General features: G+C 42.2%; 2 protein-coding genes across 2 annotated transcripts; one reads left to right on the top strand and one right to left on the bottom strand.

The window, feature by feature from the left end:
• Positions 1-3284: 3284 nt before the first annotated feature.
• abhd4 (abhydrolase domain containing 4, N-acyl phospholipase B) lies at positions 3285-7201 on the top strand. Its single transcript, XM_071361274.1, has 8 exons — positions 3285-3472; positions 4065-4150; positions 4394-4498; positions 4655-4946; positions 5247-5434; positions 5546-5657; positions 5887-6073; positions 6206-7201. The coding sequence occupies exons 1-8, from the start codon at positions 3429-3431 to the stop codon at positions 6293-6295; spliced, it is 1104 nt and encodes a 367-aa protein (XP_071217375.1). The 5' UTR covers positions 3285-3428; the 3' UTR covers positions 6296-7201.
• Positions 7202-7852: 651 nt separating this feature from the next.
• On the bottom strand, positions 7853-27973 carry LOC139550396 (protein-glutamine gamma-glutamyltransferase K-like). Its single transcript, XM_071361273.1, has 14 exons — positions 27778-27973; positions 22160-22437; positions 21830-22021; positions 18064-18315; positions 16654-16772; positions 15886-15993; positions 15267-15444; positions 14168-14306; positions 13153-13345; positions 12673-12826; positions 11875-12159; positions 11412-11572; positions 9372-9508; positions 7853-8913 (listed from the first exon to the last, which is right to left on the bottom strand). The coding sequence occupies exons 2-14, from the start codon at positions 22434-22436 to the stop codon at positions 8769-8771; spliced, it is 2340 nt and encodes a 779-aa protein (XP_071217374.1). The 5' UTR covers position 22437; positions 27778-27973; the 3' UTR covers positions 7853-8768.
• Between the last annotated feature and the right edge of the window lie 11 nt (positions 27974-27984).

Genomic DNA, 27984 nt, shown 5'->3' on the forward strand with positions numbered 1-27984 from the left:
TACCTTCAAACTCAGTGCCTCTTTGCTTGACATCATGGGAAAATCAAAAGAAATCAGCCAAGACCTCAGAAAAAAAATTGTAGACCTCCACAAGTCTGGTTCATCATTGGGAGCAATTTCCACGCCTGAAGGTACCACATTCATCTGTACAAACAATAGTACGCAAGTATAAACATCATGAGACCACGCAGCTGTCATACCGCTCAGGAAGGAGACATGTTCTGTCTCCTAGAGATGAATGTACTTTGGTGCGAAAAGTGCAAATCAATCCCAGAACAACAGCAAAGGACCTTGTGAAGATGCTGGAGGAAACAGGTACAAAAGTATCTATATCCACAGTTAAACGAGTCCTATATCGACATAACCTGAAAGGTTGCTCAGCAAGGAAGAAGCCACTGCTGCACATTGCAACTGCACATGGGGACAAAGATTGTACTTTTTGGAGAAATGTCCTCTGGTCTGATGAAACAAAAATAGAACTGTTTGGCCATAATGACCATTGTTATGTTTGGAGGAAAAAGGGGGAGGCTTGCAAGCTGAAGAACACCATCCCAACCGTGAAACACGGGGGTGGCAGCATCATGTTGTGGGGGTGCTTTGCTGCAGGAGGGACTGGTGCACTTCACAAAATAGATGGCATCATGAAGTAGGAAAATTATGTGGATATATTGAAGCAACATCTCAAGACATCAGTCAGGAAGTTAAAGCTTGGTCACAAATGGGTCTTCCAAATGGACAATGACCACAAGCATACTTCCAAAGTTGTGGAAAAATGGCTTATGGACAACAAAGTCAAGGTATTGGAGTGGCCATCACAAAGCCCTAACCTCAATCCTATAGAAAATTGGTGGGCAGAACTGAAAAAGCGTGTGCGAGCAAGGAGGCCTATAAACCTGACTCAGTTACACCAGCTCTGTCAGGAGGAATGGGCCAAAATTCACCCAACTTATTGTGGGAAGCTTGTGGAAAGCTACCTGAAACGTTTGACCCAAGTTAAACAATTTAAAGGCAATGCTACCAAATACTAATTGAGTGTATGTAAACTTCTGACCCACTGGGAATGTGACGAAAGAAATAAAAGCTGAAATAAATCATTCTCTCTTCTATTATTCTGACATTTCACATTCTTAAAATAACGTAGTGATCCTAACTGACCTAAGACAGGGAATTTTTACTAGGATTAAATGTCAGGAACTGTGAAAAAATGAGTTTAAATGTATTTGGCTAAGGTGTATGTAAACTTCCGACATCAACTGTATGTCCTCATTATATTGTCTACTTATTTGATGCGCATATTACCTGATATATACACCATAGAAATAAGAACGAATAGAACCGGCGTCCCCATTCAAGTCAATAATGGCATATCGGGTCTTCACTAGTTACCACAGCCACAAAGTCATAAACCAAATCAAATCAAATTGTATGTCACATGTGCCGAATACAACATGTGTAGACCTTACAGTGAAATGCTTACTTACAAGACCATTACCAACAATGCAGTTTTAAGAAAATACCCCCCCAAAAAAGTAAGAGATAAGAATAACAAATAATTAGAGAGCAGCAGTAAATAACAATAGCGAGGCTATATACAGTGGGTACCTGTACAGAGTCAATGTGAGGGGGCACTGGTGTCAAGGTAATTGAGGTAATATATACATGTAGGTAGAGTTACCCTGCCTATTTCTACAATTTATTTTCATAACATTGTATTTTAAACCGAACTCTAACTGTAATCTGAACCTTAACCACACTGCTAACTATGCCTATCCCTAACTATAAATACATGTTTTAAATAGAGCCAATTTTGAATTTGTGGCTCTGGTAACTATCAATCATTCGTCAATCAAATGTATTTATAAAGCCCTTCTTACATCAGCTGATGTCATAAAGTGCTGTACAGAAACCCAGCCTAAAATCCCAAACAGCAAGCAATGCAGGTGTAGAAGCACGGTGACTAGGAAAAAGTCCCTAGAAAGGCCGGAACCTAGAAAGAAACCTAGAGAGGAACCAGGCTATAAGGGGTTGCCAGTTCTCTTTTGGCTGTGCCGGGTGGAGATTATAACAGAACATGGCCAAGATGTTCAAAAGTTCATAGATGACCAGCAGGGTCAGATAATAATAATCACAGTGGTTGTAGAGGTTGCAACAGGTCAGCACCTCAGGAGTAGATGTAGTTGGCTTTTCATAGCTGATCATTCAGAGTATCTCTACCGCACCTGCTGTCTCTAGAGAGCTTAAAACAGCAGGTCTGGGACAAGGTAGCACATCCAGTGAACAGGCAATGGTTCCATAGCCGCAGGCAGAACAGTTGAAACTGGAGCAGCAGCACGACCAGGTGGACTGAGTACAGCAAGGAGTCATCAGGCCAGGTAGTCCTGAGGCATGATCCTAGGGCTCAGGTCCTCCGAGAGAAAAAGAGAGAAAGAGAAAGAGAGAGAGAGAGAAAAATAGAGAGAGAGAGAATTAGAGAGCGCATACTTAAATTCACACAGCACACCGGATAAGACAGGATAAATACTCCAGATATAACAGACTGACCCTAGCCCCGCAACACATAAACTATTGCAGCATAAATACTGGAGGCTGAGACAGGAGGGGTCAGGAGACACTGTGGCCCCGTCCGACGATACTCGTCGGACGGCAGGATTCAAACAGGCAGGATTTAACCCCACCCACTTTGCCAAAGCACAGCCCGCGCACCACTAGAGGGATAACTTCAACCACCAATTTACTATCCACACGGCACAAACCCGAGGGGGGGGCGCCAACCCGGACAGGAAGATCACGTCAGTGACTCAACCCACTCAAGTGACGCACTCCTCCTAGGGACAGCATGGAAGAGGACCAGTAAGCCAGTGGCTCAGCCCCTGTAATAGGGTTAGAGGCAGAGAATCCCAGTGGAGAGAGGGGAACCGGCCAGGCAAAGACAGCAAGGGCGGTTCGTTGCTACAGTGCCTTTCCGTTCACCTTCACACTCCTGGGCCAGACTACACTCAATCATAGGACCTACTGAAGAGATCAGTCTTCAATAAAGACATTTTGGACAAAACCCACTGAGTCGATGATGGCTCCGAAAGCCTTTTGGAGTGGTTTGTGGACTTTTTCATGTGAATATTAAAGTAATCAAAAATGTGAATATTATCTGCCGTGACTACAAGATCCGATATGAATTCAGGGAACTCAGTGATCATAATGAACAAAGCAAAAAAAAGACAGCCAGCTTAACGAATCATAACGTCTGTGGACGAAACCCCACCCACTTCTGGGTCAGCTGATTTAGGAATGTTCGTGTTACAAAACATTGAACACGGATGTTTGGCACTGGAAACGAGTCGCAATCTCAAACAGAGGAAATCCCTACAAATTTTTGACATTTGTTAGGCTACTGCTACAGCTTGTGTATCGTTATCAGAATATGTCATGCTATGGATCCCACAGTAGCGCCAATGCAACACGAAACTGAGACAGAGTAAGTTGTAACTCATGTTGTTTAACTATCCTTCCAGACATATCCTACTGCTTTCATAATCTTTTGATGTGTTGATGCTATACCACCTTTAAATGGTCTGACTATATAATGTCTGTCAAAACAAGTTTTGTTATGATGATGATGATGATGATGATGGTGGCTGGCAAACTATGACATTGAGACTAGGCTACATAACAACAATGTAGGCTACAACGTAGGTTCGATCTGTGTTCATTGAAGAGCAGTGCAGCAGCGACGCTGTGTGGGGGGAACAAGTAACAGTGAGTGACACAGCACTTTTCATCATGTCCCCTGCATTACTTTAATTACTGCCCCCCCACCTGTCAGCTGTTTTTTAATTATAGGGTCAGGAGTTTTCCCTGGTCAGGTTACGTGGTGAGAACTACTGGTTGTATAACTGTGTCTGAGGTCGCTCAAGGAGTACTAGCTTCAGGTGTGTTTGATAGGCTGACGCTTAGACCTTTACCCTACTCTGTGTCTGCACTGTAGTGATCATGTCGTTAGTGTCATAGTACAGTGTTCATGTTCCTGATGGCTATAGTAACACAATGTCTATCATCTCTCCCTCCAGGCCATACTCTGGGTGGGGTTGGTGGCCTTCCTGGCGTCCGACTTCCATGTCCCTCCTGAAGAGCACAGAGGCCAAGATCCTCTCCTGTAAGACCATGTTAATAACTAAACTTCTTTCTATCTTTTCAGAGGAGCAAAATGGTTGACTTCTTGTTTATATAGTAACACTTCACGTGTGTGTGTGTGTGTGTGTGTGTGTGTGTGTGTGTGTGTGTGTGTGTGTGTGTGTGTGTGTGTGTGTGTGTGTGTGTGTGTGTGTGTGTGTGTGTGTGTGTGTGTGTGTGTGTGTGTGTGTGTGTGTGTGTGTGTGTGTGTGTGTGTGTGTGTCAGGTATACAGAATGAAGTGTGGTCCAGGTTTGTCACGTTACCCAACCAGGACAGGATCTGGACCCTCACGTTGACCAACAAGACCACCCACAAACCTCTTGAGCAAAGTATTCTCACTCTCACCGTCTCCTTGTCCCTCTAGGCTTTTGACATATGAATTAGCTTTTGTCTTGGTATTAACTTCTTGTCTGTCTCTCGGTCTGCTTCTCTCTCTTTCTTTCTGTCTGTCTCTCTTTCTATGCCTCCCTCCCTCCCTCCCATAGCCCCTAAGAAGACTCCTCTGGTGATGGTCCATGGGTTTGGAGGAGGAGTGGGTCTGTGGATTCGTAACCTGGATGCTCTGAGTCACTCTCGGCCCGTCTACGCCTTCGACCTCCTGGGGTTTGGCCGGAGCTCCCGACCCCCCTTCCCCACAGATGCTGCCCTGGCTGAGGAGCAGTTTGTCAACTCCATGGAGCGGTGGAGGGAGTCTGTAGGCCTGGAGAACATGATTTTACTGGGACACAGTCTGGGGGGATACCTGGCAACATCTTACGCCATCCAGCACCCTTCTAGGTGAGAGGCCATGTTTTTATTTATGATGATGTCATAGTATTTATGATGGTATTGCCTTATACTGTACGTCAATCAATAGCTTTGTCTCCTTATGTACAGTGACAGTTCAAAAATTGATCTACACTGCACTTTATTATTAATCATTAGGACCATGATTCCAATTTGTAAGTCGCTCTGGATAAGAGCGTCTGCTAAATGACTTAAATGTAAATGTAAATGATTCCTGGTCAGGAAAAACTCCATGACCAATTTTATTATAGTAATGGAATAATAACTTTGATTGTGTCTCCCCTTCTTTAGGGTGAGTCACCTGATCCTGGTGGACCCGTGGGGTTTCCCTGAACACCCACAGCCAGGGGTGGAGACCCCGGCGGGCCAGGGGCCAGAGGTGGTGAAGAGGCCGCCCCTGCCACGCTGGGTCAAGGCTGTGGCCTCAGTCGTGTCTCTGTTCAACCCTCTGGCTGTCATCAGAGCAGCAGGTCCATGGGGTGAGAGACTTTATTCACATTCAGATCACTTATTCAAAGCTTTCACAATTGTATCATGTTATATTAATACATCCATCGTTCCCTTTTTCTCTTTTCCTTTCATTCTGTCAGGTCCAGGGTTGGTAAATAGATTGCGTCCAGATTTCAAGAGGAAATTTGAGGACTTGTTTGATGATGATACCATGACCGAGTACATCTACCACTGTAATGCTCAGACCCCTAGGTATGTAGAGTCACTTCTTGGCTTGCATTACATATCACCACTATTAAGCTGCATACTGCGTTCACATTCTCCTGAGCCCATAGGGACATGGCCTTACTTTACTAGCCTGAATTTGCCACAGAATTACAAAACATTTATTTCTCCTCAAACCTCTTCCTTTATTCCATGATCCTCTTCCCTCTGTCACTCTCAACCCTCTTTGTCCTCCTTCTCTTCCCTATATCCCCAGTGGGGAGGTAGGCTTCAGGGCCATGTCAGAGACCCTGGGCTGGGCCAAGAGGCCCATGCTACAGCGGGTTCACCTGCTGCCCCCCTCCATGCCTCTTACCATGCTATATGGTTCACGCTCCTGGGTGGACAGCGCCTCGGGAGACAAGGTGGCCCAGATCAGGGTCCAGACAGCCACACGCACTGTGGTGAGTAAGGGGGGGATTTATTTCATTTAAGTTTTGAGGTCTTAGATATACAGATTTAGAGGATAAAACGTATCGTACAACAAGACATAATACGATACCCATGTGATCATTCCTGTCTCCGTCTCTCTTCAGATGATAGATGATGCGTCTCACCATGTATATGCTGACCAACCAATGGAGTTCAACAGAGTGGTCCAGAACATATGTAACGACGTAGACTGAAAAAGCATACATGACTGACAAACCAAGATGTCATAATGTGTGTCTTGGTCTGTACCTCGTTAGTGCCACAGATGCTCCAATGTTGGTGGGAGATTTTTATAAGATGGGCCTATTCCACTACATTCTGATCAGTGGACACTAGTTGGCTAAGTGGTTATGATATATGCCATTTAGCAGATTCTTTTATCCAAAGCGACTTAAGTCATCCGTGCATACATTTGACATGTGGGTGGCCCAGGAGTCAAACCCACAATCCTGCGATTACAAGCACCGTGCTCTAACAACTGAGCCATGCAGGACCAATTGGAATGCTTAGGGCCAGGAACTGACCATGTGACCTGACCAGGAAAAGTCCTGGGCAGGTTACATGGTCTGGTGAAGTCCTGGTTCTGCTCCAATGACTGTCAGGCAAACCATACCCTGCACTGAAGGTCCCCTGTCCAGGTTGGGATGATAGACAAGGCCTTGACAATAGAGTGTTTCCTATTCAATCACTTATTCAGTTGTATTTTATCAGTACTGTTCCTATAAGTAGGGCAAGGAGTTTTTCCATGTAGTCTGGGAAACCTCTAGGATCTAGCTATATGTTATACACAGTAATCCATTGTCATTTAGTTCATATTGCAGCCTTCTGACTAAAGCGAAGTTCACAATTCTGTTATTTGAATGAATTATGGAGAGTCAATGCAATAAGAGTTTGGGTGGAACACTCAATGTTCAGGGTATATATTTATGTTTCTTTCTGTAACTATGGTAAATGCCACTGCAGCATGCTTTATCATGTGCCTGAGTTGGAAAGTAAATATGTGATTGTAATTTTCTCTGTGTCCTCTGATCTTCACTATCAAAATGTCTGTATTTTATACTACTACATGGATTCAATAGAAATGTATATGATTAACGTAATGCTTATCTCTGATCTTGTCATTGATCTGTCAGGCGTCTGTCTCTGTCTGTTTCTCCATGTTGAGGGTATTCAACCATCTGATTGATGATCCAACCATTACTATCCATTTTTCGGTAATTGCTCTGCACCTCATTTTGCTTATTTAAAAAGGGTGAAGTATACAGTTAGTAGATTTGTGCTCTCCAGAAGCTAAGGATCTTGTTACTATGACTGCTCTGTATGCTTGAAATGCATGGTAATATGTATTCACATGACCAGAGGTCAGCCTCTTGCTACCTAAGGTACTGTCCTGTGCAGGAGGTTTATGGTGTTTCTTTGGCACGTAAAAGGAGTGGTGCACACTGATCCCAATATCAACTTGTAAATGTACTGTAGAGATTCAATTAGATGCATGACATGTTCCATTTCCACAGGATAAAGTGTGCAAGACACACCTTTCCCCGAAGCCATACAATTTACATTGATAATAACAGGGTAAAGCATAAACCAAGACTTCTGGATTAAACAAAGAGACTTGGCTGCAGATGGAAAGTTCCGCTACTACAAGTATGCAGTTGCTACAGTGAATAATGGCATCTTTCTGATCTCCTCACACCTTTCCATTCAGTCGGGGCTTGTCTTCCAGGGAGTCATGCACATAACTCAATAGGGAACATCACTCTGTAGTTGTTTTACTAGAAAATACATTGACAATACATAAAAAAAGATACATTAATACAATAAAATGTAACTCTTTAAAACAGTTTACTTCCTTGTATTTTAAGTGCAGTAAAAAACACTAGGAGAGCAGAGGTCAACAAAGGCCTTGGTTCCATCTCTTAATGTTCAGGAGCTGACTCTTTGTTTCATAAGAGCCGTTTAAGGCAAGGAAGCACAATGACCAATGAATGGGCCATAATACTGACTTTAGTTATTTCACATAAACACACACATCGAGAAGGTCATCTTTAGGCATAACCCTCATATAAAATCAAACTAGTGCTTCACCTTCAAATAAGCCATATAAGATACAATTTGACCGACATGTTATGCTACATACGTTACACTTCATCCAACATGTTGATAACATAAATACTTGAACACTAACATAATTGAATACTATAATGCATGTATACAGTGCATTTATCAAATGTTTTGATGACAGCACCATGACATTGTTTTTTTTTAAATACAGTAATATTAGATAATGTACAGCTAGATAATTACATTTACCACAGGATTTTTCATAAACCATTTCAATGGCCCCAACAATAGTTTGATGTTTCTTCTTTATAGGTGTGGACAGCCCTTACAGTAACAGCAAATCCATTTCAGAGCAAAGCGCACTGGTGGTTCTAGGATATTACGTGAGTATCAAAAACATTAGCGCTGGTTAACAATCGTTTACAACTTCATCCAAAGATCAGGATATTTCCATAATTACATGTCAGCATGAAATATCAAATATATCAAACAATACTTATATTCAATGCCTTGGGAGAACTGAATAAAAGGTTTCCCATTTTCTATGATGAGACTTGAATTAAAGGCCAGGTAAGTGGACAGGAGAGAGCTGCAGGCTCCCTCTCATTGGTTCTGGACGTTGATGTCAGCAACGCCGTGCACCTGTGTCAGCTGTTTACAATCCAGAGCCGCTACCAACTTCCTGGGCCCAGCCTGGGTAGGGATGAAGTGTTCTGTCAGAGTCACCGTGGAGTGGCTTCCAACATCACTGAGAGAGCGAGACAGAGAGAAAGGGGGGTTAATATTACTTAGAAGAGGGTCAAAGAGGGGTTTAATACAGAGACAGATATAGATGTGAGTGTGAGTGTAATTGACCGAGAAAAGGCTAATACAGATGTAGGATATAATTTGATCACAGAATTTTCCTGCCAAGCAGGAAATACAAACTTGTAGTTTGAGTTTTAAAAATGCTTTTAAAGTTTTACATTTCCACATAGAAATTTCAGACTTGATTTTCCCCAACAAAATGTATCAACCCCTACAAAAATTAAATATAATCCACATAATAATAATTCACATTTCCTGTTGCTGCAGGATTATTTTCCTGCTGTAGCAAACTTGCTCAAATTAAGATCCTACATCTGTACATTGAGATGGTTACAGTGTCTTGCCCATAGAGATCATGTTAAATTACTCGTTTTCTAATTCTTAATTTTATGATCTTACCCCACAACCACCTCGCGGACCTTCTGCAGGCCCAGTCCCTCCACCCTAAACACCACACCCCTCAGTTTATGTGGCAGAGGGTTGGTGAACGTGATCTTGGCTGCCATCTCCTTACCCACCACCGCGTCCCCTTCAGGCTGAGGAAACAAACACAACATCATACTTTACAGTGTTGCTATTTATCTGGGCACTGACATCTGTATGCAGTCTGTACCATGGCCGCTAGTCAAGACATCGGTACTACTTAATTTCTATGGCATTGCATTTGGTATATACAGTTGAAGTCGGAAGTTTACAGGTTGGAGTCATTAAAACTCGTTTTTCAACCACTCCACAAATTTCTTGTTAACAAACTATAGTTTTGGCAAGTCGATTAGGACATCTACTTCGTACATGACATGAAGTAGATGCATGAATTCCAACAATTGTTTGCAGACAGATTATTTCACTTATAATTCAGTGTATCACAATTCCAGTGGGTCAGAAGTTTTGATACACTAAATTGACTGTGCCTTTAAACAGCTTGGAAAATCCCAGAAAATTATGTCATGGCATTAGAAGCTTCTGATAGGCTAATTGACATCATTTGAGTCAATTGGAGGTGTACCTGTGGATGTATTTCAAGGTGTACCTTCAAACTCAGTGCCTCTTTGTTTGACATCATGGAAAAATCGAAAGAAATCAGCCAAGACCTCAAAATAAATGTGTAGACCTCCACAAGTCTGGTTCATCCTTGGGAGCAATTTCCAAACGCCTGAAGGTACCACGTTCATCTGTACAAACAATAGTACGCAAGTATAAACACCATGGGACCACGCAGCCGTCATACCGCTCAGGAAGGAGACCCGTTCTGTCTCCTAGAGATTAACGTACTTTGGTGCGAAAAGTGCAAATCAATCCCAGAACAACAGCAAAGGACCTTGTGAATATGCTGGAGGAAACAGGTACACAAGTATCTATATCCACAGTAAAACGAGTCCTATATCGACATAACCTGAAAGGCCGCTCAGCAAGGAAGAAGCCACTGCTCCAAAACCGCCATAAAAAAGCCAGACTGCGGTTTGCAACTGCACATGGGGACAAAGATCGTACTTTTTGGAGAAATGTCCTCTGGTCTGATGAAACAAAAATAGAACTGTTTGGCCACAATGACCATCGTTATGTTTGGAGGAAAAAGGGGGAGGCTTGCAAGCCGAAGAACATCATCCCAACCGTGAAGCACGGGGGTGGCAGCATCATGTTGTGGGGGTGCTTTGCTGCAGGAGGAACTGGTGCACTTCACAAAATAGATGGCATCATGAGGTAGGAAAATTATGTGGATATATTGAAGCAACATCTCAAGACATCAGTCAGGAAGTTAAAGCTTGGTCACAAATGGGTCTTCCAAATGGACAATGACCACAAGCATACTTCCAAAGTTGTGGAAAAATGGCTTATGGACAACAAAGTCAAGGTATTGGAGTGGCCATTGCAAAGCCCTGACCTCAATCCTATAGAAAATTGGTGGGCAGAACTGAAAAAGCGTGTGCGAGCAAGGAGGCCTATAAACCTGACTCAGTTACACCAGCGCTGTCAGGAGGAATGGGCCAAAATTCAAAATTGTGGGAAGCTTGTGGATGGCTACCTGAAACGTTTGACCCAAGTTAAACAATTTAAAGGCAATGCTGCCAAATACTAATTGAGTGTATGTAAACTTCTGACCCACTGGGAATGTGACGAAAGAAATAAAAGCTGAAATTAATCATTCTCTCTACCATTATTCTGACACTTCACATTCTTAAAATAAAGTGGTGATCCGAACTGACCTAAGACAGGGAATCTTTACTGGGATTAAATGTCAGGAATTGTGAAAAACTGAGTTTAATGTATTTGGCTAAGGTGTATGTAGACTTCCGACTTCAACTGTATATTTAAATAGAGAACTGAACATAACCAGCATACTGTATACAATACTGTTGCTCAAATATAACTTTTTAAATTCCAATTTGAACCTCATAGGAATCCAGTGACGGGTTGTGCTAAAGCTAAGTTGCGTCTTACCTCGATGTTGAGGTCAGGTGTGCGGAGCCTGAAGTTGGTCTGAGTGGCAAGGACCTGCTGGGTCTCAGTGACCCGTCCAGACAGAGTCAACATCAGAGCAGCCTGGTCCACCAACTGGTTCTGGTAGCTCTGGTAGGGTAGGACCCACTGCATGGTCTTCACTGAGGAGGAGGAAGAGAAATTGAGATTACTACACATACTACAGTACAGGGGTCAGATGAGAGGATTGAGGATACACATGTGGTAACAGCAAATGCAGAGTGGAGACAATATTGTTACTGAGCTGAAAAGGTGCTAGAGGGGAATGCTGCTGGCCTCAGTTGGGTTGAGATAGAAGTTGCTCCAAACCACAGGTCTAGGATCAGATTACCCCAATACCCCATAACAATTAGGAGTATGACAATTATCTGACCCTGTAGCAGTTAGGGGCAACATCCTCCAACTATTCCCCTTCCTGACTCACCTTCATTGGGCTTGAGTTCAACAGGCAGTTTGTTTTTCTGGACGGTTCCCTTCAGCACCCCGGTGTAGTACATGACGGCCACCTGGCTGTGGAGCGTGGTCCTGCGCGGCTGGGAGCTCAGGTTGGTCACCACGATGGTCAGCTGGGCATCTTCCCCCATACGAGGCCCCTCCCCCTCCATCTTCACCTCCACGCTCACGTCCTTCGCCATGGGCGTGGAGTACACATCAGGCCTGGTGCCATAGCGACTGGCCGTCTCCACAGCAATGCGCTCTTCCTCTGATTCTGGTTAGTGGGGGGGATCAGAGAGGGGAGATTATTGTTTGTGTGTGCTAATTTCAATCAAAAACCTCATTATCCCAGGTAATGACAGTGTGATTATCTGACTATCCCTGATGTCTATATTGAAAATGCTGTTCATTGCAGGTGCATGGTTGTTGTTTTTGACCGAGTGTGGCACCTTCCTCATAGCCTGATCTCAGATGATTTCATTTCATTTAACCTTTATTTAACTAGGCAAGTCAGTTTAGAACAAATTATTATTTACAATGACAGCCTAGTTAACTGCCTTGTTCAGGGGTAGAACGACAGATTTTTACCTTGTTAACTCGGGGATTTGATCTAGCAACCTTTCAGCTCTAACCACTAGGCTACCTGTCAACCCCCACTAGGTTACCTAGTCTTGTCTTTACAGGTGAGTGATGTCACCCTTACAACCTGAGTGTTATTCCATGTGTAAATACGGTTACCAAGCGACCCTCTGACAGTGTATTGAAGTGCATGATGACATCACTGTACCTTCGGTGTGTTTGTACATGTGTGTGATGTCAGCGCGCTCATCAGAGCCCACAGCTTTGGTGCTGATGAAGTGTCCCACAGCCTTCTTCTCACTGTGGATCTGAGTGAAGGTACCGTCCAGGTTCCTCTGCCAGTAGATCTTATCACTGTTCACCTGAGGAGACACAGACAGACAGGCAGGATCAGCACCATTCATTCATGGAGAAACAGGGAAAGTGTGTCATATTTGATAAAAGAAAGGAAGTAATCGAAGGTCAGTTTAGCCATTTCTTCTCTAATTTGAGATCTGTGATGTGTAAGATGAAGTATATCTCAATTGGTAGATCATGGCACTTGCAACGGCAGGATTGTTGGTTCGATTCCCAGGGCCACGCATGACTAAGTCGCTTTGGATAAAAGCATCTACTAAATGGCATATTTTATTATTAGTATTTACAACTGATCATAGATCTTCAACCATCTCCTTCCCATAGAGCTCACCTCAGCGAAGACGAAGGGCGTGTCATATTTGTGGTAGACCTGGCCAGTGCGGATGGCGGTGACAGAGGCGGGGCCACAGCGAAAGGTCCCCTGGCTGGTCTCCTGGGGGGTGGAGTCTAGCGCCTGCCAGCCACCCATACCAGGAGGAAGGTCTGGCCTGGACATCCAACAGTCGTTCCATACATGGAAGTTCCTACACAGAGAAGGGGGTTGTTGGGATTACATAGTTAGGGGTATCTGACCGCGCTACAGAGGGTAATGAGTACGGCCCAGTACATCACTGGGGCCAAGCTTCCTGCCATTCAGGACCTCTATACCAGGCGGTGCCAGAGGAAAGCTCTAAAAAGGGTCAAAGACTCCAGCCATCCTTGTCATGGACTGTACCGGAGCGCCAAGTCCAGGTCCAAAAGGCTCCTTAACAGCTACCCCCAAGCCTTAAGACTGCTATTTGCATTGATCCCCTTTTTTCATGCTGCTGCTATTCACTGTTTATTATCTTTGCATAGTCACTTTACCCCTACCTACATGTGCAGTACATATTACCTCAATTACCTCGACTAACCTGTACCCCCGCACATTGACTCGGTACCGGTACACCTTGTATGTAGACTCGTTATTGTTATTTTATTGTGTTACTTTTTTTCTTACTTTAATTTATTTTATTTTTTCTAAAATAAATTAGCAAATATTTTCTTACTTTTAAAATATTCTGCATTGTTGGTTACGGGCTTGTAAGTAAGCAATTCACGGTAAAGTCTACACTTGTTGTATTCGGCGCATGTGATAAATACAATTTGATTTGAGTTTTACCGAAGACGTTTATTTCTATAACTCCAGCCTGGTGTTTTTTATAGAGTATGATTTGTGGCAAGGCATTTCTGTGTATTTAGAGCAAAGCCAAATATACATTCATGTGGCCTGGATTGAAGTGGAGAACTCTTAACTTGCGGCAGGTTAGATGCACTTGACCTGGCCAGGAAAAACTGGGCTCTACTTAATTTGGATTATAACTCACCAAACAGAGTCAGAGTTGAGGTGGTCCAGCGGCTCCATATTCTCATCCAAATACACGTCTGTTGTGAGTGAGACATCTGTGTCATGGGCAGACTGGAAGTTTGTTACACTACGACACGGTATACCCAGACACCTGAGCACTGAGAGATGGAGAGAAGGGGGGGGGGGGGGTTTGAGAGAGCGAGACCAGGTTAAAAAAGAGTGTATATGAAGTCAAGTGACCATAGATGAAGCAAAAACAATGCTAGGGATTAACAAAATTGGCATAGATATGAAAAGCAAGCAAACAGGAGACATCACACAGCCTTAATTGTGCGCGGGTCAACTCTTTGTTCACCAACACCCGCCCGCAGTTGCTAATAACCCATCCCATCAGAGACGGGGAATGATTTTTTGACAGGGGGTGGAGGATTTTTCCCCTGCCTGATATAGATATGTTTCTGCTTATCATTTCTGACATTTTGTTAGGCTATTTGTTAGTTAACTTGTTTATAATCATTAGATACATGCAGCTTCTCTTCTGTCATTATATGTTGCCCTAGAAGACTAAATAAACCCTTGCTCAACAGAATGTCATAAATCGATAGAATGAATGTTTCAATCTAGTTGAAATCGATCAAGTTCTCTGTCATCTCTGTTTCTTTTGCAGAGCAAAGATGTTTAGGGACCGTGTACATAGCTGCGGGAAGCAGGGTGCTGAGGGTGCTGCAGCATCCCCTAAAACATTGGAATAAAAATAAAAGTCTTAATAAAGAATGTGTTAAAATGTAGTGCACTGGGCCTTTACTAGTCCTGTTTTAGGGGACCAATATAATGTCTGTAGCTCAGGCCCAAATACTTTTTCTGCTCGTTCGCAAAAGCATTTGGTGATTAGCATGTAAGCTATTGGGCGAGTGTACAGTTATAGACCTTAAAGCTTAGGCTTATGCACTAATGCCAGATAGCCTAAAATAATGAAAGAAAACCCTTGCTTTCTTTGCTTGCTTTCTCTTCATTCAACCCACCCGCCCTTCATCCACAAAATACTTAATGACCCTAAACCCGCGGCTATAACCAGGGGACTGCGGGTTATGAGTAAACTAGTACGGGCACACACACACCTGTGGTGGTAACGCCAGAGAAGACCCAGCACTGTCCGTATTTAACAGGCTGGCCTCCCTCCTTGTGGTATTTCATCAGAATGTCCACACTGCCACTCCAGGCTGTAGGGGAAACTCCTCCTACATAGTTCCCTGACCAGTTTCCTGCCAGGACCCCATTGTCATCTGGGGAGTTGATCTGATGCATCAAAGGGAGAGAATTAGAAAGAGACAAATCAAATTGTATTGGTCAGTTGCACATGTTTAGCAGATGTTATTGTGGGTGTAGCAAAATACTTGTGTTTCTAGCTCCAACAGTGCAGTAATATCTAATAATTAACAACAATACACACAACCTAAAAGTAAACTAATGGAATTAAGGAATATATAAATATTAGGATGATTACAGTAAGATAAAGTATAGCAGGTGGTTTATCTAACCAGGTATTGAGAACACATCTTTTATTCTACAATAATACAGTAATGGTAATGAAATTGACATCAGCATACCTCAGCATAATTCAGATCAATTGTTCATAAAGATGATTTGACAGGCATAAATACATTGAAAGTATGTGGAGTATGAGAAACATGTTGTACGTTCACTACTGAATGTCATATAAGTTGACCGGTAACTCACCATGGCAGATATGACTCTGACCACGTTGACAGAATCTCCTCTACCAGACGGAGGGATCTCACTCTTCCCCAGCACATAGAGACAGGCCTCCAGCATCCCCTCAAGGAACTGAACAGCACAAACAGGAGGAAACAGACAGACACGGTGAGAAGGAAGAGAGGATGGAGGTCAAAACAAGGTATAAACAGAGGCTGCTTCTTAAATGACTGGGGTTTGCAGAATGACTGGGCTTTGCAGAAAGACTGGGGCTTGCAGAATGACTGGGGCTTGCAGAATGACTGGGGCTTGCAGAAAGACTGGGGTTTGCAGAATGACTGGGGTTTGCAGAAAGACTGGGGTTTGCAGAAAGACTGGGGTTTGCAGAAAGACTGGGGTTTGCAGAATGACTGGGGTTTGCAGAATGACTGGGCTTTGCAGAAAGACTGGGGTTTGCAGAATGACTGGGGTTTGCAGAATGACTGGGCTTTGCAGAATGACTGGGGTTTGCAGAATGACTGGGCTTTGCAGAATGACTGGGGTTTGCAGAATGACTGGGGTTTGCAGAAAGACTGGGGTTTGCAGAAAGACTGGGGTTTGCAGAATGACTGGGGTTTGCAGAATGACTGGGGTTTGCAGAAAGACTGGGGTTTACAGAATGACTGTGGTTTGCAGAATGACTGTGGTTTGCAGAATGACTGTGGTTTGCAGAATGACTGTGGTTTGCAGAAAGACTGGAATTTGCAAAAAGATTTCAATCCAACCACACTTGATTTTCTCCCTGTCTAATACCTGTCCATAGTTCCATGTGCGAGCTCCAATCTGTGTCTCTGTACCGTAGTAGAGTCTTCCTATGTCATTCAGCACATACTCCTTCTTCTCCTCCTCGTCATCCATGTACACTGTGTCAACTAAGGAGAGAGAGAGAGAACCAGGGGACAAAGATTAGGTATGCATTTATTCACTCCTGGAGTTACAGGTGAAATGTGTATGTTTTTGCATGACATTTCTTAAATGTTGTTTCATTCACAGTCCACAACATTGTCATGTCTGTCTTACGTACTAAATTACTATTTTGATAAACACCAGGGAGAGTCAGTGTAGCCAGGAGAGGGTTAACTGTTACTAACACAATGTCTGGAGCTCACAGAGGGGCCCAGCTCATTTATGGGAATAGGGCTGCATTGTATAGATTTCCTCTCAACAAGCGCTCCGAGAGAATGAGAGAGAGAGAGAGAAAGAATGAAAGAGAGAGATAATGGGAGAGAGAGAGAAAGAGAGAGAGATTGCCACCAGCTGTTGTGCTTCCATCATATGGTCCTAAGGCGGTTTGTACAGTAATTGTGGAATGTTAACTTTTATGACAGGAAAGGATGGATTGGGCTACCTGCCAAACAGTGCAATTAAAGACAGATAGCGCTATTCAAACAAAACCCTTTCCAGAAGGCAGAACAAACATCTTAATCAGATGAAACAAAGCATATTTAAATCAATATAACCAGTTTCAATTTATTTTCCTTTTACCAAGTATGTGCATGTACATCTTTAGTTTTAATGAATCAAAACACACATCCTGAAAGTGTTTTAATTCCAGAGACCTCAAAATACAGGTTTTCATTGAACAGTTAGAGACAATGACGGTAAAGCAGGTCAACATCAATTGGCAAAGACCAGAGTCCCAAGCAAAATGGACGTGTGGTCTTGACTCACAGCCAGAGAATGAAACAAATGTTCTCGGTCAAGCAGTGACTCTTTTTGTGATGGATAGCAACACGTTATTGGGCAGTGAGCTATGTGCCCTGCCTATGTGTACATTTACATTAGTGCTGTTCTGAGAGACCAAGAGTCCCAGAACCAGCCTCCTCTGTGTCTGTTCTGGGATCTGTCACACTTGGCCCTGGTGTTTGAATTTGGCTGTCCCTATTGCAATGGAATAACAACATTGAAACACTAGACCTATATACAGCATCGAAGCTGAATTGTGATTCAATGCAATATCTTTCTTTGCCCCACTTGTTTCACACTTTTGGTGAGCACGGGTGGGTGTTGTTTGGACGTCAGTGGCAATGGTCCCAAACATGCAAACCCCGCCCACCCAGTTTGCTAGGCAAGCTAATCAAAGCGCAACTTTTGTCTCTCTATCTACCTCCTCTCTTCTTCTCTCTACCTTCTGCTGTCTCATAACACTCCACTCATCCTTACCTTCACACCATGGGTTGAACAGCATGATGACGTCTTTGCTGGGGTCGTGTGTGATGGCCACCTCCCGCTTAGGGCACTTCACCATCACAGTGAGCTTGTACTGGCCAATCACGGCTTTGGGATGCGAGTTTACGGACAGCTTGATCCTGTTGCCGTTCTGCTTCACGATCTTGGCCTCCCAGATGTGGTCCTCCAGTTCCTCCACCAATTGAATTATGATGTGTGTGCCCTTAGACACCATGGGGAGGGGTCCTGTCAGACAAATTAATAAATTATCAGTTTACAATTATCAGGGTAGTAAAACAAAGCTTCAGGGTGATTTAAGCAGTGTAGTAACAGTGCAATATCAGTGTAATATCCATGTAATAACAGTGTAGTAACAGTGCAATATCAGTGTAATATCCATGTAATAACAGTGTAGTAACAGTGCAATATCAGTGTAATATCCATGTAATAACAGTGTAGTAACAGTGCAATATCAGTGTAATATCCATGTAATAACAGTGTAATAACAGTGCAATATCAGTGTAATATCCATGTAATAACAGTGCAATATCAGTGTAATATCCATGTAATAACAGTGTAATAACAGTGAAATATTGATGTAATAGCATTGTCATAACATCGTAATATTGGTGTAATAACAGTGTAATTCAAATCAAAATCAAACTTTATTTGTCACGTATGCCGAATACAACAAGTGTAGACTTTACTGTGAAATGCTTATTTACAAGCCCATAACTCTTCTTGAACTGCACTGTTTTTTAAGAAAATATTTACCAAGTAGACTAAAATAAAAAGTAATAATAAAAAGTAACACAATAACAATAACGAGGCTATATACAGGGGGCACCGGTACCAAATCAGTGTGCGGGGGTACAGGTTAGTTGAGGTAATTTGTACATGTAGGTGGGGGTGAAGTGACTATGCATAGATAATAAACAGCGAGTAGCAGCAGTGTACAAAAGGGAGGGGGGGTCAATGTAAATTGTCCGGTGGTGATTTTATTAATTGTTCAGCAGTTTTATGGCTTGGGGGTAGAAGCTGTTGAGGAGCCTTTTGGTCCTAGACTTGGCACTCCGGTACCAATTAGTGTAATAGCAATGTAATAACAGTGTAATAACAGTGTAATATCGGTATAATAAGTGTAGTGGTGCCTGAAACCCACCTCAACAACTACGCAATGTACAGGGGTGCTTTTGTAAATTCACTCTGGCTATCTACTTCAATTTCAGAGCACTCTCGTCTGAGTGTGCCAGAGTGCAGAATAACTGATGAATTTACGAACGTTCAACACCTGTTGAATATGGCCGGTGTCGGTAAACGTCAGCACAAAAGCATAATTAAATTGTTGCCAGCAGCACAGTTACAGTCACCAACGCTCTGGATAACATGAAAACAGCCTAACCAGCTCTGCTAGGGCGAGTAAAATGGTCAGAGTGAGGTGTTCTCTCATTTTTGTCTGGAAGTAGCTAGCAAGCTAGCCAAAGTTAGCCAGATAGCTTGGGTGCTTGACTGCCGTTGTGAGGTCAGAACACTTGGATCAACCATAGTCCTCGGCCAGAGCGTCCAGTGTGCGCTCTGAACGCTCCGAGAGCGAAACACTCTGAATTTACAAACCTACAATCTGACAAAGCTCTGAATTTACGAACGCCCAGAGCGCACTCTGGCACTCCAGATTTAATTTCCGAACACACCCCAGATAGATATTGATTGCTCTCTTATCTCTGATGGAAACTGAGCCAACCCACATTGCATTCCTACCTTTCCTGAACATGTCAAAGGGCTCACTCTTTAGTCACAAAAGGACCACACTAAACCAACATTTAAATGTGCATAGAGTAAAACATACACACCCTTAACAGCTGCACATGACTGGCACACACATTCTATTGTAGAGGCAGGAAATCACATTCCTCTCATAACCATGGAGATGGCAATTCCAATACAGTCACACTCTACTTGGCAAATGTCAATGTTAACTATTTATACAGAGTGAATGAGTATGTACATGTGTGCTTGCTTGCCTGTACTTGCATGTGTGAAAGAGCAAGAGAAAGCTCTGCAAACCAGTGAAACGTTTGAATTGAATTTACCTTAAAAGATACGAAATAAGGTAAGATAGTGGAATGACAGTGGTCTATCTTTAATGGTAATATGCAGTCTTATATGCAGAAAAGTGAGAAAAACCACAGTATCCACATCATTGCAATTCATAGTCTGCTGTCCCAGAGCGTGACAGTGCCAAACCAAGTGTAAACCACAAATGTGTCACTGTCATACAGTTCAGTTCAGCTGTGATAAACATAGTGTAGTACTGTGAAAACTCCACTGAGAGCATAGGCACAGAACGTCCTCACAAACATATAGAACCTCATAAAGTATGTGTGCCTGTGTGCGTAGGCCAATCATATCTCTAGGCTGGTGTTTTGCTTTAAGCTAATGGGTTTCTCTCTGTCTCTCTAAGCGCTTGTTGAGAGGAAATCTATCCGAACACTGTCTCTCTCCTAGCATTGTTAGTAAGGCCAGCCGCTGAATCCTTATTAGTCTCCATAGTTTGGATTCCTTATGACGGAAAAATTGCATGTGTCAATTTGCAAATAAACATAGTGTGCAGGAGACCTTTTTCTCTTTCAGACCTCCAAGGTTTTGTCAGACACACTCAGGATGTCATTCAAGGCAACAACTATAGAGCATCCTTCTTTCATATCATATGATTTCCTCTTCTTAGAATGAATCATAGTTGTGAAAGGGAATTAAAGATGTGTTTTTCCTGCCCATATGACTGACAGGAAACTGGGCTATATATAGAGCCTGAGGCTTTGACCCTTCACCTCTGCAGCAGTTTGTATGAAAGAAGAGGAGTTCTTCCTGGTCAGCTCACAAGATCAGGAAAAACTCCTGGCCCCATCAAAACAGCAATATGTGGTGGAGTAAAAGTAATGGCATTACTTGTGAGCTTCAGCCATAATATACTACTAAAGTCATAAATACCAACTAGGGGCTCGGCTAGCGGATAATCCTGAATGAATCGTGAATAATGATGAGTGAGACAGTTACAGACGCACAAATATCCTACTTCCAAGACATACTAAGCTCTCACCACTACAATAACAGGGGAGGTTAGCATTTGTTGGGGGGGTAATGATATTTGTGCGTCTGTAACTCTCTCACTCATCATTATTCACGATTCATTCAGGATTATCTGTAATCATGATAGCATCCACATGAATGTACAAATGTTTAGAAACATATTCTATTCTTATTTACAGTAAAAGTGAAACACAACCAAAACAAACAGCAAATGCATCCAACAAGTTTATAGAGTCACAAGCTTGATTTAGTCATTGTGTGCTAGGAATATGGGACCAAAATACTTAACTTTTTACTACATTAATACACATAAGAGAATTTGTACCAATACTTTTGGTACCCTAAAATTGGGCGGGGGGGGGGGCTGATATTTCTAAACAGTTCACCTGATATAACTGAAAATGCTGGACTACAGAGCCAAAACAAAGAAAGAAATCACACTGTCCCAATACTTTTGGAGTTCACTGTATGTCTTAAGCGGTGTAAATAATGTTCACAATTCTAATGTCACAACTGCCTATGTTCCTTTCTTGTGTCTGGGGAGCCAGGAAACAGCTGGATACATCCTACAACTTGATAGTATATAATGTACTGCTTCATGTAAAGGACATACTGTACTGTACCAAGGATAACAAAATAGCCTTTTTGTGAGAGCCCTCAAAGTCAAACTGACCTGTCTTGAGTTCCAGGTGGAGGTTGTCTGTGTTGGAGTTGAAAGGTCGCGACAGGTCCAGTTCTATCTGGAACGTCTGGCCACGTCGGATGATGAGCTCATTGCCATGGTAAAGGTTGGTGTGATGCTCCAGGCGGTTCTGACCCGTCTTAGAGCTCAGTAGATCCACCGAGCGCACTGACAACATCAGCTCTGAGAGGGAGATTTAACAAGTTAATGCAATGGTCAGTGCTTACTGCTTATATATAGGGCCAGGGGTTTTTCCTATAGGGTTACTATTATGAACTAATGAATTTGACTTGACTGATTCTGTTGCTTCATGTAACCTACCTTCCAGCTCGTTGTCTCCAGTGTGGGGCTGAGGAGACTCGGGGAGCGTGGCCGGTTTCACCCCGTCATCCGTGATGACAGTGTCTGTGATGTCATACGAGCTGCTCTGGCGTCGACAGCAGCAGGGGCACATCTTATGAAACCAACGGCGACAGCCTCCCTGCTCCTTAGAATTAGACTCCGCCTCCTTCTGGTTGGTTATCTGCACTGTGGTCGGGGCGACGCCATGGAAACGGCCCACATCAGAACCACTTACCGTCGACCGGTCTCCTGGCATTCTGAGAGGGGTGATACAGAAGTTACAGACGAGACTGTTAGAGGGGTGATACAGAAGTTAGAGATGAGACTGTTAGATAGATGATACAGAAGTTAGAGATGAGATGAGACTGTTAGATAGATGATACAGAAGTTAGAGATGAGATGAGACTGTTAGATAGATGATACAGAAGTTAGAGATGAGATGAGACTGTTAGACGGGTGATACAGAAGTTAGAGATGAGATGAGACTGTTAGAGGGGTGATACAGAAGTTAGAGATGAGATGAGACTGTTAGAGGGGTGATACAGAAGTTAGAGATGAGATGAGACTGTTAGACGGGTGATACAGAAGTTAGAGATGAGATGAGACTGTTAGACGGGTGATACAGAAGTTAGAGATGAGATGAGACTGTTAGAGGGGTGATACAGAAGTTAGAGATGAGATGAGACTGTTAGACGGGTGATACAGAAGTTAGAGATGAGATGAGACTGTTAGATAGATGATACAGAAGTTAGAGATGAGAGATGAGACTGTTAGATAGATGATACAGAAGTTAGAGATGAGATGAGACTGTTAGATAGATGATACAGAAGTTAGAGATGAGATGAGACTGTTATTTTATTATTCTCTCCGCTTACATCTTTTCTCCCTCCAATCCAGAAACTAGCTTGTTTTCTTTTGAATCTTTTCTCACAATTACCACATTCCTGACTCACACTTTTTTTACAACAGTCTGCCTTTCCCGAAGCATGCCAGGGTAGTTAGCCTTTTGTCCCAGGTCAGACACTCCCCAAATTCCCCAAACACCCCACCATAACTCTTGACTCACTGATTGATACCAGACCCTACAGCCCCACCTAGCCACAGATGTATGTGTGTGTAATCTCTAGAAATGATGGGAAACAATAATCATATTTTCATGACAACGCAGAGCACTTAATTAGTCCCAGTTACATCTAGTCTAGTTCATCTTTTTAGACCGCCATTCATCAAACTGAAAGGTTAGGGGAACCATGAGACTATGAATCTGAGTGGATCCAGGCTAGAGTTCAGGCTTCAACTCTAAACATAATGGGAGTTCAATGTCAAATGTCAGAGGTCAGGTGAGTTAAAAACAAGAGGAACATGAAGCATGTTTAAAGAAGACCACGAGGAGTTTCCAACCATGGTCTCCATCTGTACTTTATCTGCTGTGTCTAAACATAAAAGACACTTTAATGTGTGTAGAGGCTAGTGAAAAAGCCTTTTGATAATTAAGACTGCTAAGAGAGCAAAACAGAAAGAACATAGGGAGAAGCTCAGAGGGAGTAGAGAGAACAGCGAGCGGGTGTAGCAGAGGGGTGTGCAGTCATGGTGGGCTTAGTAACTATAGCACTGTGTGTGTGTGTGTGTGTGTGTGTGTGTGTGTGTGTGTGTGTGTGTGTGTGTGTGTGTGTGTGTGTGTGTGTGTGTGTGTGTGTGTGTGTGTGTGTGTGTGTGTGTGTGTGTGTGTAGCTGAATGCATTACTGCGTGAGTGACTGATTTCGAAACTCCTTAGTCCACATGCTGGTCCAATAATGTTCCCCTCCCTTACAGTCATCCAAATGTCCTAAGAATATGCAGAAAGAGACCGTATTGTGTTTTTGAAAAAGAGCAATACATGTCAGAAGCATTACTTATCATGTAACAATGATGACAAATGCAAATGCCAACGTCAAAATTGATTGCAACATACAATTGGGATCCCACCCAAAACCGCCCTGTCTCTAGCACCACTCCCCGATGTTTCCATGGTCCTCTCTTTCACCCGTGCCTGCCCTTGTCCCTCCACCTGTTTCCCTCCCTCCCGCACAGTGGGTTTGTTTTGGCAGTTAGCACCTTGCTAGCATGATTGGAATGAACACGGGCCACTGAGATAAGAGCTTCTAATTCAATGCACTTTTCCAACAACAACACCCAAATACAATGAGTTGAAGCCTGCTTCCCCAACACACATAAAACATCCCTCAAATTGATGCCTGATGTAGATAACACCCACAATCAGCATTTGTTTAAAAATGAAATGGCATGCAACATATATTCTATCTCCACTTGTTTGAGAACAAAGGTCATTAGACCACATGAGAGGTGAAATGATGGCAGAGGTCATAGGATAAAGGGTAAAAATGCCACATGATTTTTCATTGGTTGTCGAAGCACACCAGCTAGCACATAATGTTTTGAGAACCATTTGTTTCTTAGCGCTTGGTCAGAGTGTGGTTGTCCTATGGTTATTTTGCATACAACCTTCCCACAACTTTCTGGAAATGGTGCAGGATAGTTGCTTGGCTTTGGAACATTCTCAGCACATTTAAGGAACTTTCTTTTCTTGGTACTTCATTACTTTAACAGAAGGTTAAAAATTCAAACATTTACATTTTGGTAATGTTCTAGGAACGTTCTCCAACTGGTTTGACATTGGGAATGTTATCAAATTGTTCAGAGAATGTTAAGAAACAACGTTCTTCTGTGGGAATTTCAGTACTGTAGCATAATGTTTCCTATAGATTTCCTCATGGTTCTATTTAAAGTAAAGTGCTCAAATTGTTCAGAGAATCTTAAGAAAAACGTATTTTTTTTAAACACAAGAAAACTTTAGTAACGTTCAGAGAATGTTTTAATAATGTAATTTAAAAACATATACAATCCGTTCTCAGCATCAACAAAACTCTCTATCTTCTATCTTGTTAAAACTTCTCTAGGAAAGGGGGAAGCATTTTTACGTTTGGATGAAAAGCATACCCAAATTCAACTGCCAGCTACTCATCCCCAGAAGATAAGATATGCATATTGCTAGTAGATTTGGATGGAAAACACTCTGAAGATTCTAAAACTGTTTGAATCATGTCTGTGAGTATAACAGAACTTATTTAGCAGGCGAAACCCCGAGGACAAACCATTCAGATTTTTCTTTTTTTGAGGTCACTCTCTTTTCAATGAGTTTTCATTGGGAAACCAGATTTCTAATTGACCTGCTTGCAGTTCCTACCACTTCCACTGGATGTCAACAGTCTTGAGAAATTGGTTGAGGTTATTCCTTTGTGTAATGAAGAAGTACGGCCATCTTGAAAGAGAGTCTGTTAGATAGAAGCACGTGAGCAGAAAGCTGGCTATAGTTGGTTTTAATCCTGTATTGAACACAGATCATCCCGTCTTCAATTTGATCGATTATTAACGTTAAAAAATACCTGAAGTTGTATTACAAAAGTAGTTTGACATTTTTTGGCAAAGTTTACAGGTAACCTTTGAGATATTTTGTAGTCACGTTCGAGCAATTTGGAAGCGATGTTTTTCTGGATCAAACGCGCCAAATAAATGGACATTTTGGATATATATCGACGGAATTAATCGAAAAAAAGGACCATTTGTGATGTTTATGGGACATATTGGAGTGCCAACAACAGAAGCTCGTCAAAGGTAAGGCATGAATTATATTTTTATTTCTGCGTTTTGTGTCACGCCTGCAGGGTTGAAATATGCTTCTCTCTCTTTGTTTACTATTGTGCTATCCTCAGATAATAGCATTGTTTGCTTTCGCCAAAAAGCCTATTTGAATTCTGATATGTTGGCTGGATTCACAACCAGTGTAGCTTTAATTTGGTAACTTTCATGTCTGATTTAATGAAAGTTTGATTTTTATAGTAATTTTCATAGTAATTAATTTGAATTTGGCGCTCTGCATTTTCTCTGGCTTTTTGCCAAGTGAGACAGTAGCGTCCCGCCTAAACTCAGATTTTTGGATATAAATATGAACTTTACCGAACAAAACATACATGTATTGTGTAACATGAAGTCCTATGAGTGTCATTTGATGAAGATCATCAAAGGTTAGTGATTAATTTTATCTCTATTTCTGCTTTTTGTTACTCCTCTCTTTGGCTGGAAAAATGGCTGTGTTTTTCTGTGGCTATCTACTGACCTAACATAATCGTTTGGTGTGCTTTCGCCGTAAATCCTTTTTGAAATCAGACATGTTGGCTGGATTCACAACAAGTGTAGCTTTAATTTGGTGTCTTTCATGTGTGATTTCATGAACGTTTGATTTTTATGGTAATATATTTGAATTTGGCGCTCTGCATTTTTACTGGCTTTTTGCCAAGTGGGACGTTAGCGTCCCACATATCCTAGAGAAGTTTTAAGTGTGTTCAGGTGTGTTGGCCGCACCCACAAATTGGCCACACCTGATCTTAATGAGTGCTTGTTTCCTTTGAAATGGGGTCTAGTTGACTAGACTAAAATGAACAGCTTTGTATGCGTAAAAAAACATGGCATTTTAGCTCCATCCTTGTGGCGCAGTGGACTAATTCCATGGATAGAGAAGAGAAGATTATGTTTGAATCTGATGCCGTGTCACAATGAAAAAATAACTGTTTGCATGACTAATGCCTAAGGAAGTGAATTTCCATGTATCCTATCTGTGCTTGGAGTTCTAAAAAGTTAACCCAAAATAATCTAGCAGTGTTATTAAAAGTCTTATTGAAACATTCAGTGAAAGTTTTAAGGAGTCATTGTTAATAAGTATTTATTTTTCTTAATTGACTTGTAGAGTTAAATAAAGCTTGAATAAAATAAGAAACTCAAAATAATGTTTACATTCTCAGAGCGTTAATAAAACCTCCCAGGAAAACTTTCAGGGAACCATATTAAAATGTTCTCAGAACCTCCCTGCAAACTAAAAATTAAACATTCCCAAAACAGGCTAAATGTTCACTTCAGTTCTCAGAACGTTATAGCTTGGTTCCTAGGAAACCTATAGCTTGGTTCCCAGAACCAATGGGAAATGAGAAACGTACATTCCCACAACTTCCAAGGAACCAAATGTGCTAGCTAGGCAACATGATGTGAGGGAACAAGACAACCTTATTGGAGGGAGAGAAAAATGTGTTTTATTATAAGCATGGTATCTGAAATATTTCTGTGGACTTATGTTTGCAATTGGAAATACTTAATTTTATGAGCAGAAGAGCCTTGTGACACTGGAGCCAACAGGCCTAACACCCATCAACCCATCCACCCATGTCAAGTGAAACGTAATATTTCTCAGCTGAGCTAATAACTCTGTCTCTATCTACCATTTAAGTGCCTGGTATTTTGCTTAGGCTACATGATCAATAGGCTACATGAGCACTTTCCTCTGCCTGCCTTTTATGAGCTTCTCACTCACTGCACAACTGCAGTGAGTGTCTAACGGTTCGCAAATCAGCAAAACGCATCCCGACTGATAAAGTTGTGGAAAACCTCATCACATGAGTATCCTACCACAGTGTAAATATTTGTCAAGAGTTGTAAGCGCATTTTATAAATAGGTCATCTAAATACGAATTAATTAAAAAATACTTACTTTGTCTTGGGTGATGGCTTCTTGATTCACCAAAAAGGTTTGAGTGCGTTTTAAAGTTTTCAATGGCTCTCCGTTCTTGTATTATCAGGTTTAAAAGTTTTTCTTATCAGGTTTAAAAGTTTTTCTTACCAGTTCCTCTGTCTCTTACATACGCGTCTTAGATACTGGTTTATACGCTCCTTAGGAATGCAAACGGCATTTGATTTG

This window comes from Salvelinus alpinus, chromosome 23 (genome assembly GCF_045679555.1).
Source record: "Salvelinus alpinus chromosome 23, SLU_Salpinus.1, whole genome shotgun sequence".
Classification (NCBI taxonomy): domain Eukaryota; kingdom Metazoa; phylum Chordata; class Actinopteri; order Salmoniformes; family Salmonidae; genus Salvelinus; species Salvelinus alpinus.

What these genes read in the sequence shown, in the direction of transcription:
- abhd4 (XM_071361274.1), top strand. Translation starts at nt 3,429, where the DNA reads ATGGATCCCACAGTAGCGCCAATGCAACACGAAACTGAGACAGA. An exon ending in AGAGGCCAAGATCCTCTCCT is followed by an intron (nt 4,151 to 4,393) that starts GTAAGACCATGT and finishes TGTGTGTGTCAG; the next exon opens with GTATACAGAATGAAGTGTGG. An exon ending in AGACAGCCACACGCACTGTG is followed by an intron (nt 6,074 to 6,205) that starts GTGAGTAAGGGG and finishes GTCTCTCTTCAG; the next exon opens with ATGATAGATGATGCGTCTCA.
- LOC139550396 (XM_071361273.1), bottom strand. Translation starts at nt 22,436, where the DNA reads ATGCCAGGAGACCGGTCGACGGTAAGTGGTTCTGATGTGGGCCGTTTC. An exon ending in TCAGAGTCATATCTGCCATG is followed by an intron (nt 15,445 to 15,885) that starts GTGAGTTACCGG and finishes TTGATGCATCAG; the next exon opens with ATCAACTCCCCAGATGACAA. An exon ending in CATGTACAAACACACCGAAG is followed by an intron (nt 12,160 to 12,672) that starts GTACAGTGATGT and finishes CCCACTAACCAG; the next exon opens with AATCAGAGGAAGAGCGCATT.